We start from the raw sequence: 17,720 nt of genomic DNA on the forward strand, positions 1-17,720 counted from the left end.
CGCGGAAGTTGTTTGAGCATAGAAGAATCGTTACCAAGCTATTGGTCAAAGTCTTCTTTTATAGGGTATTTCGAGTGCTTGGGGTTGACTTGACCCTATTCGTCTCCGTTGGCGATTATCCACCTCCGGGCAATTGGATTCATTCCGGATGCTTTGATTGTTGACGTGGCTATACCTTGACGAACCTTTATCCAAGTCACCTCTATCCATTACTGCGTGTCTGGATTTGTTCTAGGCCCTTGGAGTCCGACATATGCCATCCAACCAAGGTATGTTAACTCAACTGCTTGCATAGCTGGATTTGGGCCACTCTGAGCACCTGGATCCTTTTTGGTCACCCAGATCTATGGGCGCCTAAACCCATTTCGGGCGCTTGGAATATCTTAACTCTAGCTTTTATTTTCTATATCATAGAGTTAACATAATAGATATAATATAAAATATAAGTACAAAATTATTTAAACAATTTTGGGATTATTCGGTCTTGACTTTTAGGTTTTGCTGAAATCTTAAGTCAGACCAACGCCTATTGCTCCCTCAACGGGGAACACATCCTCACCTACTCCTCTCAAGAAAGTTTAACTATTGCCAAACATCCGGTCCTCCTAACCTATTTGGACTTTTACTCAGCATCCGATCTTAACCTTCAAGATTTCCCGCTAGACGTCCGATCTTCGACCCACCTAGACTTCTGTCTAGTATCTGCAACCCCAGGGCTTCTACCCAATGTTCTCGATCTATCAAGACTTCTATCAAGTACACTTGACCAAGACTTCTTTACCTAATTCACTTGATCAGGACTTCTTTCCCTAGTCTCAACTAGGACTTTCCTACACATTTAGTTAAGCTCATTAGACCATAATAACCTTTAAATTTAAACTTTTGCCAATATTAAAACTTATGTTTAGCTAGTATTTCCAGCACCAACAATATCCGTCTTTTTAACTTATGACAATCTAGTTCAAAGTTAACTAAAACATATTGATCTTGTCTGAGAGATGAAGAGATGACGCACTACCGACGAGGGCTTGATTGTTGACGAAGAGAAGATCTTCTCCAAGAAGGTGATTTCCTTCAGATCCTATGCACATTCAAACGATTCAATAAAGCGTTAGTGACCAAAGACCAGGGAAGGAATCCCTTGTTGGAGATCGGTGGCTTGCCAAAAGGGAAGTTGAATAGACGTCACCCCAAGTCTATCACAAACTTGACAAGCACGTATAATGTGGTTCGAAGATAAATCTCCTAATCCACGACTGTCCGTAAGGTGGACGATCCCGATCTATCAGTGGGTGACTCCCCAGAAAACTCCGACTAACTCACGTAGCTCCTTGTGGATGGAGAATCCTCACCACAACTCTCATAAGAACACTTGAGACACTAGGGCACTGTAGACTACTAATAGGGAGTAACCATATCTATTTCGTCAATCATTCTCAAGCACCCTGAGCTCTATTAAATAAAGCTCGGGAGGAAAATACTAAGTTGTTTTCCCACCACCAATTGACTGGTCCTAAGTGAAATTCGACCATTACAAACCAACGGTCAACTACCAGTCGATTGATGAAAATATCAATCGACTGCTACAGTAACTCTGCAGTAATGCTACAATAATACCATAGTAATGCTACAGAAACACTGAAATTTTACCCTGAGTACAATCTCTCATGCATTTGTCCTTGTTCGCACGACCTAGACCAGCCTTCTAGCTTCCTCCACCAGCCTCGCGCCCCTCGGATGCCTTCCCATCATTCACGTCTTATCTTCTGGAGCTTCCATTGGCATTGTCATTGTTGTTGGGTCTTCCTTTGTTAAGAGGCCGCGCCTCCGAGACTTCATCCATTGCAAAGTCACACTTGTACTTACGTTGCCAAGACTATATGCTTGGACTTATACTGCCAAGACTCAACTTGGACTTTCACCTTTGCTAAGATCGCACTTGGACTTATGTTGTTATACTTGTATCCTGCACACTCACAATACATATCAAATACAACAATAAACCTAACTTAAACCTTTGCCCAAATATCAAAATCTAGAGCACCTAGATTATTCCAACAATCTCCTCCTTTTTTATTTTTGGCAATCCGTTTAAGTTAGGAAAATATAAATTCAATAACAATGCAAATAAACATGCATATCTATTCATGCATAAGTCATGGAACCTAACCTTAAGCTCCCCCTTCACCTAAGCTCTCTCTTGAGATATGATTTCTAGCAAAGGTATTTAGGTTTCCCACTTAAACCTAAACTTCTTCCTCTTTGCCAATAATCAAAAAGAGCTCTAATAATATCCCAATTATTAGACTTTCTGACCTCTAATAACCATAAATATCATGTATTAATCTCCCATATATATGATTATATACATGTATGCCATTCTTTTGGTCAACTCCTAATGCTGGAAACTAGTTTCAAACTGTATTAGTCGACTGACATATGCCCCAGTCGATTGCCCCCATCAAACAGAGCTTACAAAAATAGTTTGTGCTTGAAAAATATTGTTACCAGTCGACTGGCATCTGCACCAGTCGACTGGTACTCTATTTCAGCAAAAATCAGCATTTCTGATCCATTTTCAGAAATACACCAAAAATTTCACAGACCTTCAAAAATTTCTAAATTTTATAGAGAGGTCTATTTTACCCTTGTCTACTTGGGATATATATATATATATATATATATAAATATATTTATAACAGATCCTAAGATTTGACACAAAATCTAAAGCCATTAAAATAGTTCAATTGAACCTTGACCTAAAGTCCTAGTTTTGACTTTCTCTTGATGTACCTACCCATACTAAACCATAATGCATCCCTAACATTAGTTTGTATGACATCTATACATCAAAAATCAATTTTCATACAATATGACCCCAATGTCATATTTTTTGCATGAAAAATATCCCAATTGTGCCAGCCCATTAGGTTAGAGACTCAAGTTCGTCTCTTAACCACTTGGCATATTTGATAGCTCATCTACCATGGGTCCCAAAGGCTCTTTGAGCTCCCAACCTTAGAGCTCTTAACCTTAGTTACCTCCCTAGATGACTCATCCACTATGGCTACACCCACATGGTGCACCATTGGTGTATTCTTCTTCTTAACCTTGGACATCTTGTCCTTGGTTAACTTCTTCTTGTTCTTAACTTTGGATGATTCATCCTTGGTTAATTTCTCCTTGCCATACTTATATGCAACCCTTGCACATTGTTTCTTAGCCTTGGAGGGACTGGCTTGGTATCCCATGTCAGATCGAGAAGCGCTAGAGGGGGGGGTGAATAGCGCTCGTGGCTATTTCGTACGATTTAGAAACAGAGTCGGAATACGCAGCGGAAAAATAAAAGAAAACACACACGCAAACACAGGTTATTTACTTGGTTCGGAGCCTGTGGCGACTCCTACTCCAAGGCCCACTCTCGTTGAGCGTTTACGGTGGGCAACACTTATAATATCAAAAAGATGTTACAATTTAAGTATAATAAACATAAATTAAATATACCAACGACACTGGAAAATAGCATATTCAAAGCTCTGGGTCGTCGGAATGTTGTTGCAGCACTTCGGGATGGACTCGTTAGCAGCTGGATGCAGAAGGATTGCTTTTTCAAAGATGTACTAGATTGCTGCTTGAGACCTCCTTTTATTCACTGCTGAAGGCGCCTTAAAGCCCATCCGAGGCGCCTCCAACCCGCCGAGTCAACCGCGTGGATCAGCACTGATCCGGTCGCACCTCATCCACTTGAAGGCACCTTCAAGCCACTCCAAGGCGCCTCCAAGCCGCGGTCCAAGGCGCCTTCAGTCCCCATGAAGGCGCCTCCAGCTCCTCTGCACAGCTGGCTTCGGCTTTCACCCGAGGCGCCTCCAAGCTTCATGGAGGCGCCTCAGACACTGTTCATCCGAGGCTTAACTTGTTCCTTTTGTACCTGCAAGATATCTTAGTCCCAAAACAACACCGTACCCTGCAAGACAAAGTTAGAACAGATATAAACATGATAAATTAAGTGGTTGACAATCATCGGACTGTCCGGGTCTAACTTCGAATTTCTGACCGGAAATCCTAGATCGACCCGACGCTTACTGTTCCCTTTACGGGGAACGCGTCCTCACCTACTCCCCTCAGGAGAGATTACTTGGTGCCAGTCCGATCCTCCAGACCGATTGGACTTTCTGTCTAGAGTTACCACCCCTAGGACCTAGGGTTACCGCCCCCTAGGGTTTTTCTCCACCTAGGGTTACCACGTCCTAGGGTTTTCCTCCATCTAGGGTTACCACCCCCTAGGACCTAAGGTTACCGCCCCTTAGGATTTTCCTTTACCTAGGGTTACCACCCCCTAGGACCTAAGGTTACCTCCCTTTAGGTTTTTCCACCTGCCTAACCGCAATTAGGACTTTCCTGAAACCTCATTTAAGCGCATTAGATAACAAGGAATCTTAACTTTGAATTCCTTTTCCATTATCAAAACTTAGGTTTGATCGTCGGATGCTTCCCACACCAACAATCTCCCCCTTTTTGATTATGGCAACAAAAATTCAAAGTTAAGTAAAACAGGATGCACAAATAAGCATAAGCAAGCTATAAACAGTTTAAGTGCAAGCATGATTTAAGCTAAAACATAGTGTATAAGGCTCCCCCTTAATGAGAGTTCTATTTTTCTTATCACTTAATTTGAATTAGTATTTTGAATTTGTCCTACTCTCCCCCTTTGCCATATATCAAAAAACCTTTGTAGGAAGAAAGAGACATGATGAAAGGTCTAAGTTTTTAAAACCAATAAATTACGTTTTCAACCAAAAAGTTTTACTTTAAAACAACATTTCTTGTAGGTTTTACTTTAAAATTACTTTAGTTTTGAAGAACTCTTTTTACTTAGCCAAAATTTATGCAAAGTTAGGTTAAATTTTGAAAAATTAAAACAAACGATTTTTGAAAGGCAAGTTTTGAAAATAGTAGGCCAAGTTTTGCAATTAAAAAAGATTTTGAAAGACTTTGTTGAAAAAATATTTCGTTAAATTCTTAAAGCCTTTTAAAAGTCATTAATTTTGAACAGCTTTTTTTTTAATAATTTTAAAAACTTCTAAAAAGTTGGGTTAACTTGAGACCTTAATTGTTGAAATAAAATCCAAAAAGTCTTTTGATATGACTTAGTTAATTTTGAAGACGGCTATAGAAGTCAAAAATTTAAAATTTTTAAGAATTTGAAAATCCTTAAAGGCAATGGAGGAGTAATAAGCTTAAAACCCTAATGTCCAAGCATGAGTTGAGTTAAATAGATTGTAAATTAATCAATTTTCTTTAGCAAGGTATTAGAGCCCTAAGGTGCAAGCTGAGTCAATTTGAAATTTTAATATCCTTAACCAACTATCTAACCTTTAGCTACTGGCTGAATACCTAGAGGACAATAATTTTCACTTAGTTAGTCAAGTTAAGTTAGTAATCCAGTTAGATTTGACTAGGGCTGGATCATTTAACTTGATTAATGTAAAGTTAGTTTTTAACGCCCAGACTCACTATGATGCACAAAGATAAGCATTCTGGAGTGCAGGCTGTATCCTATGCATCTCACGCTGTTCTAAGTTTCTTTCAAACATAAACAAGTTATACCTAGTATGTTTGAGAGATGCTCTAGCTGAAACTAGGGGAACATGATATCTAAGGGGAAGATCCTAGGCTAAGTCCAAATTTTGAAAAACTAAAAGGATTGGGATTTTGAAAACATTATTTTTCATAGAATTTTGAAAGATAATTTTAAGATGAAGCAATTTTGAAGATCAACAAAAAAAATTTTAAAATTAGATGTAAGAAATTGGTTTGAAAGTCAAGATTTATTCTACCCAAACATTCTTATGTGTGCAGAATTAAGCAAATAAAAGAACATAAAAAACTGGTAAGCAGAAATAAGCAGAGTAACTGAATTCTACTAAGCACAAGTACAACTAGACTAGGAAATGAAAGTGTCTATGTCCAAAATCCAAGGTACAATGCATGAAATGATAGCGTCAAAGACTAGGATCATCAACTGGAGGGTCGTCAGCTGGAAGTGGTGCAAGGGGTTGTTCGGGTGCAGGCTGTCCATGCTGACGTATCTCATTCCAGAGAGAGGTAAATCCAGCAGCTATATCGGATCGGAGGGATTGGAGGGAGCGATGGCTATCTAGAACAACCCGTCGCGTCTGAATGGACTGAACCTCGAGACGAGCGAGTCTGTCCTCGACGGAGAGTGGTGCCGAAGTCGAAGGCCCGGCTGAAGTGGAAGGCTCGGCGGAGGTGGAAGGTAATGGATCTCTGAAAAACTTCTCGGCTAAGAAGTCAGACCACTCCTCTCCCTCGCCCGGGACAATGTCAGGAGGTGCATCCTCGGCCTCTGGATCAATTGGAGCAACGGCTGGCTGTGGTCGACCCCTCCAGGCTAGAATCCCCTCATCGGTGATTTGAACACGGGCTAATCTAAGATTGTGCTGCCCAAACTCGTCATATAGGGTAAGAGGGATCATTGTCCCTCTGGTCGTGTCTATCCTAAGGGTCGAAAAGATGTAGGTCAAAACATGACAGTAGGGCATATGAACTACATGGGATGTGACTGTACTAGATGCATAAATAATGTTCTGGAACATATGTAATCCTATGTCTATATCTAAACAGTGACTCAAGGCATACAAAAGGAATGAATGCCATGGTCGCATCTTCGGGACGTCCCGAGATGAGATCGGCAAGATATAGGCTGTCAGGACTCTATACATCATATAGTCCTGAACCCTAAGAGAGATTAACTTGAACTCAGTCAAGCCAAGTGGTCTCTCCTCCCCGAAAAAGTACATATAGATGGTATCTAATGTAATATGGGAGTAGGGATTGCCAAATGGTAGATCCCTACTAGGGTAGCATAGAAAGGGACATGTAGATGCCCTAAGCTCTAAACTAGTGTGGATGAGTGAGGGGGTAAACTGGATGTCTGTCCCACCAACTCTGATAGAATAGGTACTATCATCAACCCTCTCAAGGTTGTAATAGAACTGTGCACATAAATCATGATTTACTGCATTACTGCAGTAAACTAGTCTACCTAATTGGTAGTACTCTATCATCTGGACTGATGGGTGACAAAACTAATCAAAAAATGACCTTCTTAGATACCAAGGTTTGATGGTTTCAAATGTGTATCTAGCAAAGTTAATCCTATGTTGTTCTGAGGGGAATCTGAGATCCGTGGATGGGGTTCTAGCCGGAGTAGGATCAACATTGCGACGTTTCCTATTTTTGACAATATACAAGAAAAATAGCAAAACTAGCACTAAAATCATGTAGGATATGATTAAGAGTAGTTTAGAGTATACCTAAGAGGCATTGCTAGGTGTAGAAAGGGAAGAGTTGGGTTGAAGGTGCCTTGGTTGATGGATTAGAGGCGAAATCGGCACGGGAAACTCGTGGAGAACTTCGGCAAAAAAGAACAGAAAGACCTCTATTCGTGGAGAAAACTTCGGGTTTAAGGTGCCTTGGATGCGTTTTAAGGCACCTTAAACAGGCTCTTTGAGGCGCCTTATATGCTGTGTTAAGGCGCCTTAAAGGGAGTCGGCGGGAGTTTTCCCGCCGCTGTTGAGGGCGCCTCCCTTGTGTGGGAGGCCCCTCAGATAGGCTTTTTTTTTTTTTTGAATGATGAACTTTTTGGTTAATTTATTTTGAAAGAATTTTAGGTTACTTAATTTTGAAAAATATAAATCTATAAAAATATTAAGTTAATTAAATTTTTAAAAAATATTAAGTTAATTAAATTTTGAAAAATATTAAGTTAATTAAATTTGAAAGAATATTAAGTTAATTAATTAAAATTTAAAAAATATTAAGTTAATTAATTAAATTTTAAGTTAAGTTAATTAAATTTGAAAAATATTAAGTTAATTAAATTTGAAAGAATATTAATTTAACCGATTTTCAATTTAATTGAATTGAATTAATTTATTTCCAATTTAATTTAATTTAATCAAATTTCAATTTAATTTAAATTCTAATTCTTAATCATTTCACCCGATCTAAGTTTTTCAATCAGGGGATCCTATAATTTTGTGAGATGAATTAGGTTCAATTATAGGGTTTGGTTTAACATTATGTTAGACTCAGGTTTAGCTTTGGGCTCAACAAATAGACATTCTTTGGATAAACTTCTGGGCTATGGTGAGTCACTTGGACATCATTAAAGTAACCATGCCTTCGAGATTTTCCAAATAGTCCTATCCACTGAACTTAGTACAAAACCTTGGTCTAACTAGTTAGGATCCATAAAGGCTAGCTTCGGTCAATTCCACTTAGCCAAATGCACCAGGTCGAAGTCATATTTTCCTAGACATGCATAGACTAAGCTTCCCTAACGTACTATCATCCAATATTTTACCAGTACCATGGGTCAAGTTAAACTTAGCCATTTTTATTCTAGTCCTAATTACCCTGCCGGGTAAGTTGCGTTTAGTTACCCTGTCGGGTAATTCCTTTTGGAGGTGCAAGCTATTCTGGAGCCTCCATTATTGATTTTTCCTTTTAACTTGTTTTTTAATTTTTAATTATTTATTTGTTAAGATAATTTAGATTAAGATAATTTTTCTTTATTTATTTAATTATTTATTAGTTAAGATAATTTTTTTTGCTCCCCCTGGATCATAGCCTCGATAAGGTCTATCAAGGTAATGTACTTGATCCTTGGTAACCCAATACTTACCAAGTCCAACTTGATTGACCAAGTTGGACTTAGGTACCCATGCTTGGACTAGTTTACTATTTGGTCTGTTGACTAAGGATAGATAGGATCGATATTTCTTCTTGGTTTTAAAAAAGAAGGGTTTCGACAAAAAGGATGTCAGAAAGGCCATCCAGTCCAAAGAAGCCCAACCAAACTCAAAGGTTAAATTCGAGGTGACCTGCTACGGGTGCAATCAGAAGGGGCACATCAAGGCGAACTGCCCAAACCAAAAGGATCCAAAGAAACCAAGGAGGAAAAAGGCCCTGAAGGCAACTTGGGACGAGTCATCTTCCGAGGAATCTGACGACGAAGAAGTCGAGCAGGCAAGCTTTCTCGCATTGACGGCAGGGACTACACCAACGAATCCGAAAGCGAGGTCGAATCGGAAGCAGAGTCAGAGAGAAGCCACGGATCCGCATCCATTTTTGAAGGGCCAAACTCCTCTGTAAGTAAATGTCGTTTATACAGTTTAATTAATTACTTAATGCGTAAAGTAGCTAAATCCAGAATTCGGATCAAGTCGCTTCTAAAGGAAGTAACTTCCCTTAAAGAAGCGACTAACTCCATAACCTTGCCTGACCCTGTTTAGACTGGAAATTTAACTCAAGTCCAAAAGCTTGAGGAAGAAAATTTTAGTCTGAAAACTCAGGTCAAGGATTTGGAGAAGACCTTAGAACGGTTTTCTTTGGGGTCCAAGAACCTTGACCTAATTCTTGGGACACAAGAGTCCTCTACAATAGAACTAGACTAGGTAAGTCCGATTATGAAAGAAACGGATTGGAAAACGGTAAGAATACCGATTCCGATCGACTCCTAAAAATAGAAAATACCACGAAAGATGCTTGATTGGTGGTTGCACCAAATCAAAGCTACCCCGCTCTGATACCAATTGTTGGATCGAGAAGCGCTAGAGGGGGGTGAATAGCGCTCGTGGCTATTTCGTATGATTTAGAAACAGAGTCGGAATACGCAGCGAAAAAATAAAAGCAAACACACACGCAAACACAGGTTGTTTACTTGGTTTGGAGTTTGTGGTGACTCTTACTCCAAGGCCCACACTCGTTGAGCATTTATGGTGGGCAAAACTTATAATATCGAAAAGATGTTACAATTTAAGTACAATAAACAGAAATTAAATATACCAATGACACTGGAAAATAGCAGATTTAGAGCTCCGGGTCGTCGGGATGTTGTTGCAGCACTTCGAGATGGACTCGTTAGCAGTTGGATGCAGAAGGATTGCTTTTTCGAAGATGTACTAGACTGCTGCTCGAGACCTCCTTTTATTCACTACTGAAGGCGCCTTAAAGCCCATCCGAGGCGCCTCCAACCCGCCGAGTCAGCCGCGTGGATTAGCACTGATCCGGTCACACCTCATCCACTTGAAGGCGCCTTCAAGCCACTCCAAGGCACCTCCAAGCCGCGGGCTAAGGCGCCTTCAAGCCACTCCAAGGCGCCTCCAAGCCGCGAGCCAAGGCGCCTTCAGTCCCTATGAAGGCGCCTCCAGCTCCTCTACACAGCTGGCTTCGGCTTGCACCCGAGGCGCCTCCAAGCTTCATGGAGGCGCCTCGGACACTGTTCATCTGAGGCTTAACTTGTTTCTTTTGTACCTGCAAGATATGTTAGTCCCAAAACAACACAATACCCTGCAATACAAAGTTAGAACAGATATAAACATGATAAATTAAGTGGTTAACAATCATCGGACTGTCCGGGTCTGACTTCGAAGTTCCGACCGGAAACCCTAGGTTGACCCGACACCTACTGTTCCTTCTACGAGGAACGCGTCCTCACCTACTCCCCTCAGGAGAGATTACCTGGTGTCAGTCCAGTCCTCCAGACCGACTGGACTTTCTGCCTAGAGTTAGCACTCCCTAAGACCTAGGGTTACCGCCCCCTAGGGTTTTTCTCCACCTAGGGTTACCACCCCCTAGGACTTAGGGTTTTCCTCCTCCTAGGGTTACCACCCCCTAGGACCTAAGGTTACGCCCCTTAAGATTTTCTTTCACCTAGGGTTACCACCCCCTAGGACTTAAGGTTACCACCCCTTAGGTTTTTCCACCTGCCTAACCGCAGTTAGGACTTTCCTGAAACCTCATTTAAGCACATTAGATAACAAGGAATTTTAACTTTGAATCCCTTTGTCATTATCAAAACTTAGGTTCGTTCGTCGGATGCTTCCCGCACCAACATCCCAAACTCAATCTATCATTGTTGGGTCTTGGACTACCCAATACCATATCTAACCCTCTAGCTTCAACCGTGAATCTTGTTAGGATTTTCTCCAAACTATCAAGCTTTGCCTTTAAAGCTTGATTTTCCTTTTCTAGGTTCCTTACCCTAGAATTGACTTGTCTACATTGTACATTCTTAGACCTACCCATCTTTCTAGGCATATGTCTCCACTTCTTTGGATTTTTGACTAGGTTCTCCATTACCTTATTCTCTTTAGTAATGAGAATCTAAGATGTCTAGGTTTATCATGTATAGGTACCTTAGGGTTATAATCTACATTGACCCTATTTCTATCATGATATCTAAAACCAAAATTATGTATGGGTAAATAAGGAAAATTATTCCTAGCATGCATGGGAAAACAACAATTTGAATTACATTTCAAATTAGGGTATACCTCCCTTACCCTTGAAGCTCCCCCTCAACTTGAGAGTCTTCTTCTCTCATTTCTTTAAATGTGTTAGCTTCTTGATCTCCTTCTTCTTAGGGCATTTGGTGTGGTAGTGGCCCTTCTCCCCACATGTGAAGCATACAATATGCATTCTCCTCTTTTGGGCTTCTTCATTCCTACAACTCATGTTAGTATTTAAAATAACTTGATTGAGTTTAGGAGTTAGATTCTTCTTACCTATAGGACACCTACTCTTGTAGTGTCCCTTCTCATTGCACCCGAAGCAAATGATGTAGTCCTTTGACTTGACTTCGGTGAAGATGCTTGCAAGGTTGACTTCTAAAAATTCCTCTTCACTTGTCTTGGATTCTTCTTCAACCCTTGATGATGTTTCCTCATCCACACTTGTGTATGTCATTTCTTCATCCTTCTCCTCCTTGAATGATCTCTCATCTTCTTCTCCTCAGAAGTCGAATACACATCATCTTTTGATTGCTCCTCCTCTACTTCTTGGACCATTGAACCCTTCTCCTTGGGCTCTTCCTTTTCATGTGTAGGGTTAGGTTCTTCTTTTAGACCCAACTTTATCTTGCTCCATAAGCCATAAGCATTTCGTACTTGCTTACATCACTTATCACATTAGAAGGTAAAATATCAATTAAAATCGATATTACCTTCTCATTTGCCTTTGATCGTGATTGTTGTTCCTCGGTCCAATATCTTGGTCGGAGTCTTTTTCCTTTCTCGTCTCTTGGGACTTCGAACAGCTCCTTGACATTGAACGGCTCCTTGACCACCATCATGGTGTCGTAATCAGTTTCAAAGAAGACCTCCATCTTCATCATCCAATAGGTCATGTCCCATAAGCTTCCTCTTTTATATTTTAGCGGATCTATCAAGTCGGTCATCCTTGAAAGTTGCTCTTCTCGGTGATTAGTCCGATGAAGTACTACGACCTCGTTATGATACTATTTGTTGAGGATTGGTGGCCGGTTAGAAGGGCGAGTTTGAATAAACGTCACCCCAAGTCTATTACAAACTCGACATGCTCGTTTAAAGTGGTTTGGAGATAAAACTCCTACTCCACGGCTGTTCGTAAGGTGGACGATGCAGATCTATCGGTGGATGACTTTTCAGCAAACTTTGGCTAGCTAATGTAGCTTCTTGTGGGCAAAGAAACCTCACCACAAGTCTCATAAGAACACTTGAGACGCTAGAGCACTGGTAGAAGTAGCACCAAAGGAATTTTTTTAATTAATTATTTTTTAATTTTCTTTTTCCTTTTATAATTAACTATTAAAAATAATAAATAATCGAAATAATTTTTACTCTTTTAATGTTTCTTTAATTTTACTTTTTTTTATTAATCTTATTCTGTATTTTTATTTTTAATAAAATTCTAAAATAAAAAAATGGATAAATTTAGTTAATCATTATGAGTTTAACCCCTTTTTGTTTTTTTTGTTTTTTTTTTTTGAAAAAAATGAGTTTTTTAGGGTTGCCCATTACTTTTGTACGAAATTCATTAATTTGATTCGGTTAGGTTTTATTCAATTTAAGATAAAGATAATAAATTTTTACTTTAATTTAGGACTGAAAGTTAGAAAAAAATATTTTTGAAATTAAATATTTTATTTCAGAAATATAAAAGTATAACGTACGTTTTGAAAATGTCAAAATTTTAAATGCGCTCTTTCTTAAAAAGTAGAAGGGTTAAAAGATTTACGCATTAGATTTTTTGTTGAGAACCCAAATTTCTAAAGATTTCTAATTCGTACTCCCCCATTAATTCTGGACACGACTCAACCCAGATATAAGCTTTAGACATATGCATTGATTTGATGGCGACTTACCCTGTTGTTTTCACCTTTGTATGTTTCTTCTAATTACTTGTTTATATGGTAGTAGAAAGGTGTTTAATTATCATTTTATATTTTGATTTCTAACTATTATATATTTGTATAGATTTTTTTGAAATAGAACTTATAATCAATGGATATTGAATTTCTGAATCGTGGATCACAAGTACTTTTAGATTTATTTTAATGATTGGAGAAAATTTTATAAATTCTTTCAGTTTTGAAGTTATTTGGAGAGATTAAAGATTTTAATATTATCTTTTTTATGGTAATTAAAACGAGCAAACTTTTTCAAACAATAATTATTTAATTTAATGGCAGGACTTCTTTATCCGGGAGGTTGTAGGCTTAAGGTTAGGAGTTTAATACGTATAATTGCATGATTTATAGGAATTAAACGAACAGAATAATTTTACATCGGTAAGGACTATAAAAATTATTGTTATTTTTTTATAAAAAGAAATTGTAGATACAATTAGGGAACACAAAATCACCACCATCATCTTAGATTTCGAGAGAAAATATATTTTTAAATGATATTTGTCATGTATAAATTTTGAATAAATTACTTGATTTAAAATAAGTGAATTTTATAACAAAAAATATAGTACATTTGTTATTTAAGTATGATAAAAAAATATATATTATGTTAAATTAGTAAAATGATAAATTGAATATAAAATAAAAATAAGTGAATAAATTAATTATAATTAAATATTCATGTTTTTTATGATTGAATAGAAAATTAAAATACTTTAATATCATCTAGAACAACTTGGTATCGTTAGTCGCTTTGGCCGAGTGGTTAAGGCGTGTGCCTGCTAAGTACATGGGGTTTCCCCGCGAGAGTTCGAATCTCTCAGGCGACGATCGAAGTTTTTAATTCTTATGTTTTTAATTGGCAACCAAATTATCTCAAAATTTATTTTCAAGTATTATTAGAAGGTTACGGAGTAATTACAAAGAAAATACACACCAAAATCCATATCCATTATTACATCGCGATTAACAAAGTAAGATGCATTCAAAGCGAGAAACACATAACTTTTGTCATAAAACACAAGCGATCGACTTCATACATGTTTTTATTTCATAAAAAACAACAAACACCGCATTAGTCATCGCAATCACTTCTTCAACAAATTCTGGGCCAAGTTGGCATATCCTTCCAAGCCACCTCCGCCGGATTGAGCCTCGCCGGAGTCATCATCCGCCGGAGGAGCTTTATCTGCCCCTTCTTCCTCTACTTTCGCCCCTGCTTCTTCAGTCTTTGCCGCTGCTTCCTCTACTTTCGCCTTTGCTTCCTCCGTCTTCGGAGCGGCAGCAGCAGCAGCTGAACCACCGGTGGTGCGATACTGTTCCAGATACGTCTCCGCTTGCTCCACGTACTTTCCATAACTGCTTTCCTCGGCCTTAGTGTAGTGAGACACAGCACCGAGCAAGTCGGAGGCCGCTCCTGCGGCGGCAGCCTTGTCGACCTTGTCAGCGGCGCCGCCGAAGGTGGACTTGGCCGCGTCCGCCACCACTTTAGCGCTAGAGAAGAGCTCGGTCGGGTCCATCTGCTGCTGGTGTCCGTGGGAGTCTCCGGAGCCAGTCTTGTCGGCGCCACTGCTGTCGGAACCGCCGGAAGCAAAAGCCGGAATCTTGCTGAAGAAAGAATCCATGAGGGCTAACTACCGGAGGCGATGGCGAAGAAGGTAGCTGGGTGGGGGTGATATTTAAGCAGCAGCCGCGCAGTTGAAGTGGAAGATATCTGAGAAATCCTGCCGTTGAGAATGTGTGGGTGGGAATCGATGGCGCTTTAATAATATCTATTGCGTGGAAGAAACGGCAGAGGATGCAGCGTTGCTATGGATAACGATGGCCACTTGTGTCGGCAAGAGCGCTATGATGGGCGTGTCCATTCCTCTGGCCAAGCGATGGGAAGGCCACCACGGATATGCCGTCGACATTGCCATAAATTTACATGTCCTTTGGTAACACGAATTTATGATTACGGGTAAATTCAATAAAGTAATCTAATTGACTTATTTATTATAAATTTAATTTATTGAATATAGCTTGTGTGGGTATCTATTATTGTCATTCTGTTTCTTTTTCAGAAAAAAAAAAACGAAGAAAAACTTTTCATTCATCTCAAACTGAGATGCCAGTTGTGGGATTCAATGAGATTGTGTGCTTCATTCACTTTGAGTTTGATCCAACTTTGTGGTACTAAGCATTCAAATACAGTCTAGAACTACCATCACAATCCAAAAGAAACCAGCATGTCCTGTTTGGAACACGGGAAGAGCCAATGAGGTTGCTTTATCTCCTCCTTCCTCATTTGTTTTTGGATATCACACCCACCCTTTCTTTCATTTCTCAGCCTTGTGAATAATTGTTTCTTGAACTCGGAATCATTTGAAGATGAAGAAAAGCTCGAACCTGAATCAGAAGTAAATCGCGTGTCATTTTTCTTTGACGGAGTTTTGTTGCTTCCGGTGGCAAGCTTCAGCTCAAGATCATTACTCTCTTTCATGGTGAGCATGACTTCTCCTTTGTGTCTCTCTATGTATTTCTCTGCTGAGAGTGCAAGGTCAAGCAGGTGGCGAGGCTGCTGCCTCCAGTCACAGTAGTCATCACATTTACTGTCTGTGCCTTTTTCATCCCTCTCTCCGTCAGTTGGTTTATACCTTTGCCTTTTCATGTCAGCCTTCTTCATTTCTCTCATCAGCAGTTTCTGGATATTGTACAGACGATGGAGTTCATGGACCTGGATCAAGAATGGAAATCAACTTAGCGTTTGAGAAAAAACTTGTTCATTGTAGATCAATGAAGAGTACTACCTGATATCTAAAGATTTCTTCCTGCTTTAACATGGCAATCTTCATGCATTCTCTGTCATATAGTTTCATATCTCTGGCCTTGCCACGGCTTTTTTTGAATTTCTTCAAGAGAAAGCTCCCAAACAATATTATGCAGGCGATCCGAAAAAGAGTAAATTTACCACAGAAAAAAAAAACAATGATTAAAATGCATTCAATTCCATTCCAATTCAACAAGGACAAAGGTTCTGTGCGAAAATAATTTATATCAGTGATTTTGCATCCTAGTGTCTACTGTCAAAGCTTGCGATAAAGAACGACTGTGGTTGCTTAACACAATAGCATAGGAGCTCTCTCTTTGTTTTCGATCAAACATTTACATTATATCTTATACATAAGATGTTAACAGATAAAATAGATACATCACTTTATTGGTTGCCTATTGGTAAGTGAAGTTACTGCTAGTCTCATATTAGCATGATAAGCAACACAATGTTATACTTTCCATAAATTGTGGAAGCACACAGTAGCTAGCTACATCAATCTCTTGGTCAGTTGTGCAATAGCTAAAAGAAATCTGATAGTTAGCTTTGCCTTGTTTGGAGCTGGCTTTGAGTTTCTACACTGCTATAAGAATCAGTTATTGTTCCACGAGGAATATCAGTAAGGTTGAAAAGAATCTCACTTCAGGAATTTCAAGGGTTTAAAAAGTTTGTATGGATGTCCAACAAAGAAGCAAAAAAAATATTCCTCTGCAAGAGGGTGAAGTGCCTCTATCTTTTCACTGAAGATTTCTGATAAATTATTATTCTTCATGAGACCGGCGACAGATATCTTCAGTATGCTAAAATCTCATGCATCTTACATGTCAACTAAGAGATTTTCAAAAAAAAAAAAAAAAAAAAAAAAAAAAATAGCATTATAGCTGAAAATATATAGTGGACGGGAATAAGATTTGTCACCGTACCTGAGTTCTCTTAGCTATTTCTATGAAGAGTAGGACTTAGCAACCTTCAGAAAGTTTGAAGTGAATTCTCCTTGTTTCTTTACTTTCAACTTACAAGATCTTAATGCCCAAATCTGCCAAGACAAAGGAAGGATGCAAAGATTCTGCACATGGAGTTTCACCAGGATATTTGAGTGGGCTTCAGCCAAATCTGACTCTTTGGCCTCGTGCACTTGAAGTATTTATGAAGGGGGAAAGATGCTCAGACAGTGACATGAAAAATAATACATAATCAAATAAGATGAGATGGCCCATCTATTCTATCTCCATTAAAAAACATGGAAGGATTGACGAGGGCGCTGAGGACGAGTATCATCATTAAAAAAACATGGAAGGGTACTAATTTATAACAAAAGAGTCTTAAGATGTCATTCAGATATTCACGGTTCAATCTCCATTTATAATATATTTATAAGAATTTTCCTCCAAATGAAATACACAATCATAAAAATTTTTCGATTTATCCTAACAATCAATAAAAAATTTCTATAAAATCAAATTGATCGTCCTAATGTTAATATTACTTGGTTCATCATTTTTCTTTTTTTATTCAAAAAATATAGAGCACTATTGATCCAGTCCGGAATCTGAGTTAGACGAAGGTCGGATGAGCTGTCAATAGTGTTGACAGAGAAGCAACTAGGACACCCTTCTCGTATGCGCCTACAAGAACGAACCCCCACCTGGTGCT

General features: G+C 39.0%; 2 protein-coding genes and 1 non-coding gene across 4 annotated transcripts; 1 reads left to right on the forward strand and 2 right to left on the reverse strand.

Moving 5' to 3' along the window:
- Window positions 1-14,003: 14,003 nt before the first annotated feature.
- TRNAS-GCU lies at window positions 14,004-14,085 on the forward strand. Its single transcript has one exon. It is a non-coding gene; the product is annotated as a tRNA-Ser (tRNA).
- A 100-nt stretch (window positions 14,086-14,185) lies between these two features.
- Window positions 14,186-14,999, reverse strand: LOC121984430 (nodulin-related protein 1-like). Its single transcript, XM_042537354.1, has one exon. It carries the CDS (start codon window positions 14,878-14,880, stop codon window positions 14,344-14,346), a length of 537 nt encoding a protein of 178 aa, XP_042393288.1. The 5' UTR covers window positions 14,881-14,999; the 3' UTR covers window positions 14,186-14,343.
- Window positions 15,000-15,390: 391 nt separating this feature from the next.
- On the reverse strand, window positions 15,391-17,176 carry LOC121984431. 2 transcript variants are annotated; one of them, XM_042537356.1, is made up of 3 exons: window positions 16,991-17,176; window positions 16,045-16,146; window positions 15,391-15,971 (listed from the first exon to the last, which is right to left on the reverse strand). In XM_042537356.1, the coding sequence occupies exons 2-3, from the start codon at window positions 16,111-16,113 to the stop codon at window positions 15,462-15,464; spliced, it is 579 nt and encodes a 192-aa protein (XP_042393290.1). In that variant the 5' UTR covers window positions 16,114-16,146; window positions 16,991-17,176; the 3' UTR covers window positions 15,391-15,461. The 2 variants fall into 2 exon arrangements, with proteins under 2 accessions (XP_042393290.1, XP_042393289.1); XM_042537355.1 differs by lacking the exon at window positions 16,991-17,176 and having other exon boundaries at window positions 15,392-15,971; window positions 16,045-16,949.
- Between the last annotated feature and the right edge of the window lie 544 nt (window positions 17,177-17,720).

The sequence above is a fragment of the Zingiber officinale genome, chromosome 5B (genome assembly GCF_018446385.1).
Source record: "Zingiber officinale cultivar Zhangliang chromosome 5B, Zo_v1.1, whole genome shotgun sequence".
In the NCBI taxonomy this organism is placed as follows: Eukaryota; Viridiplantae; Streptophyta; class Magnoliopsida; order Zingiberales; family Zingiberaceae; genus Zingiber; species Zingiber officinale.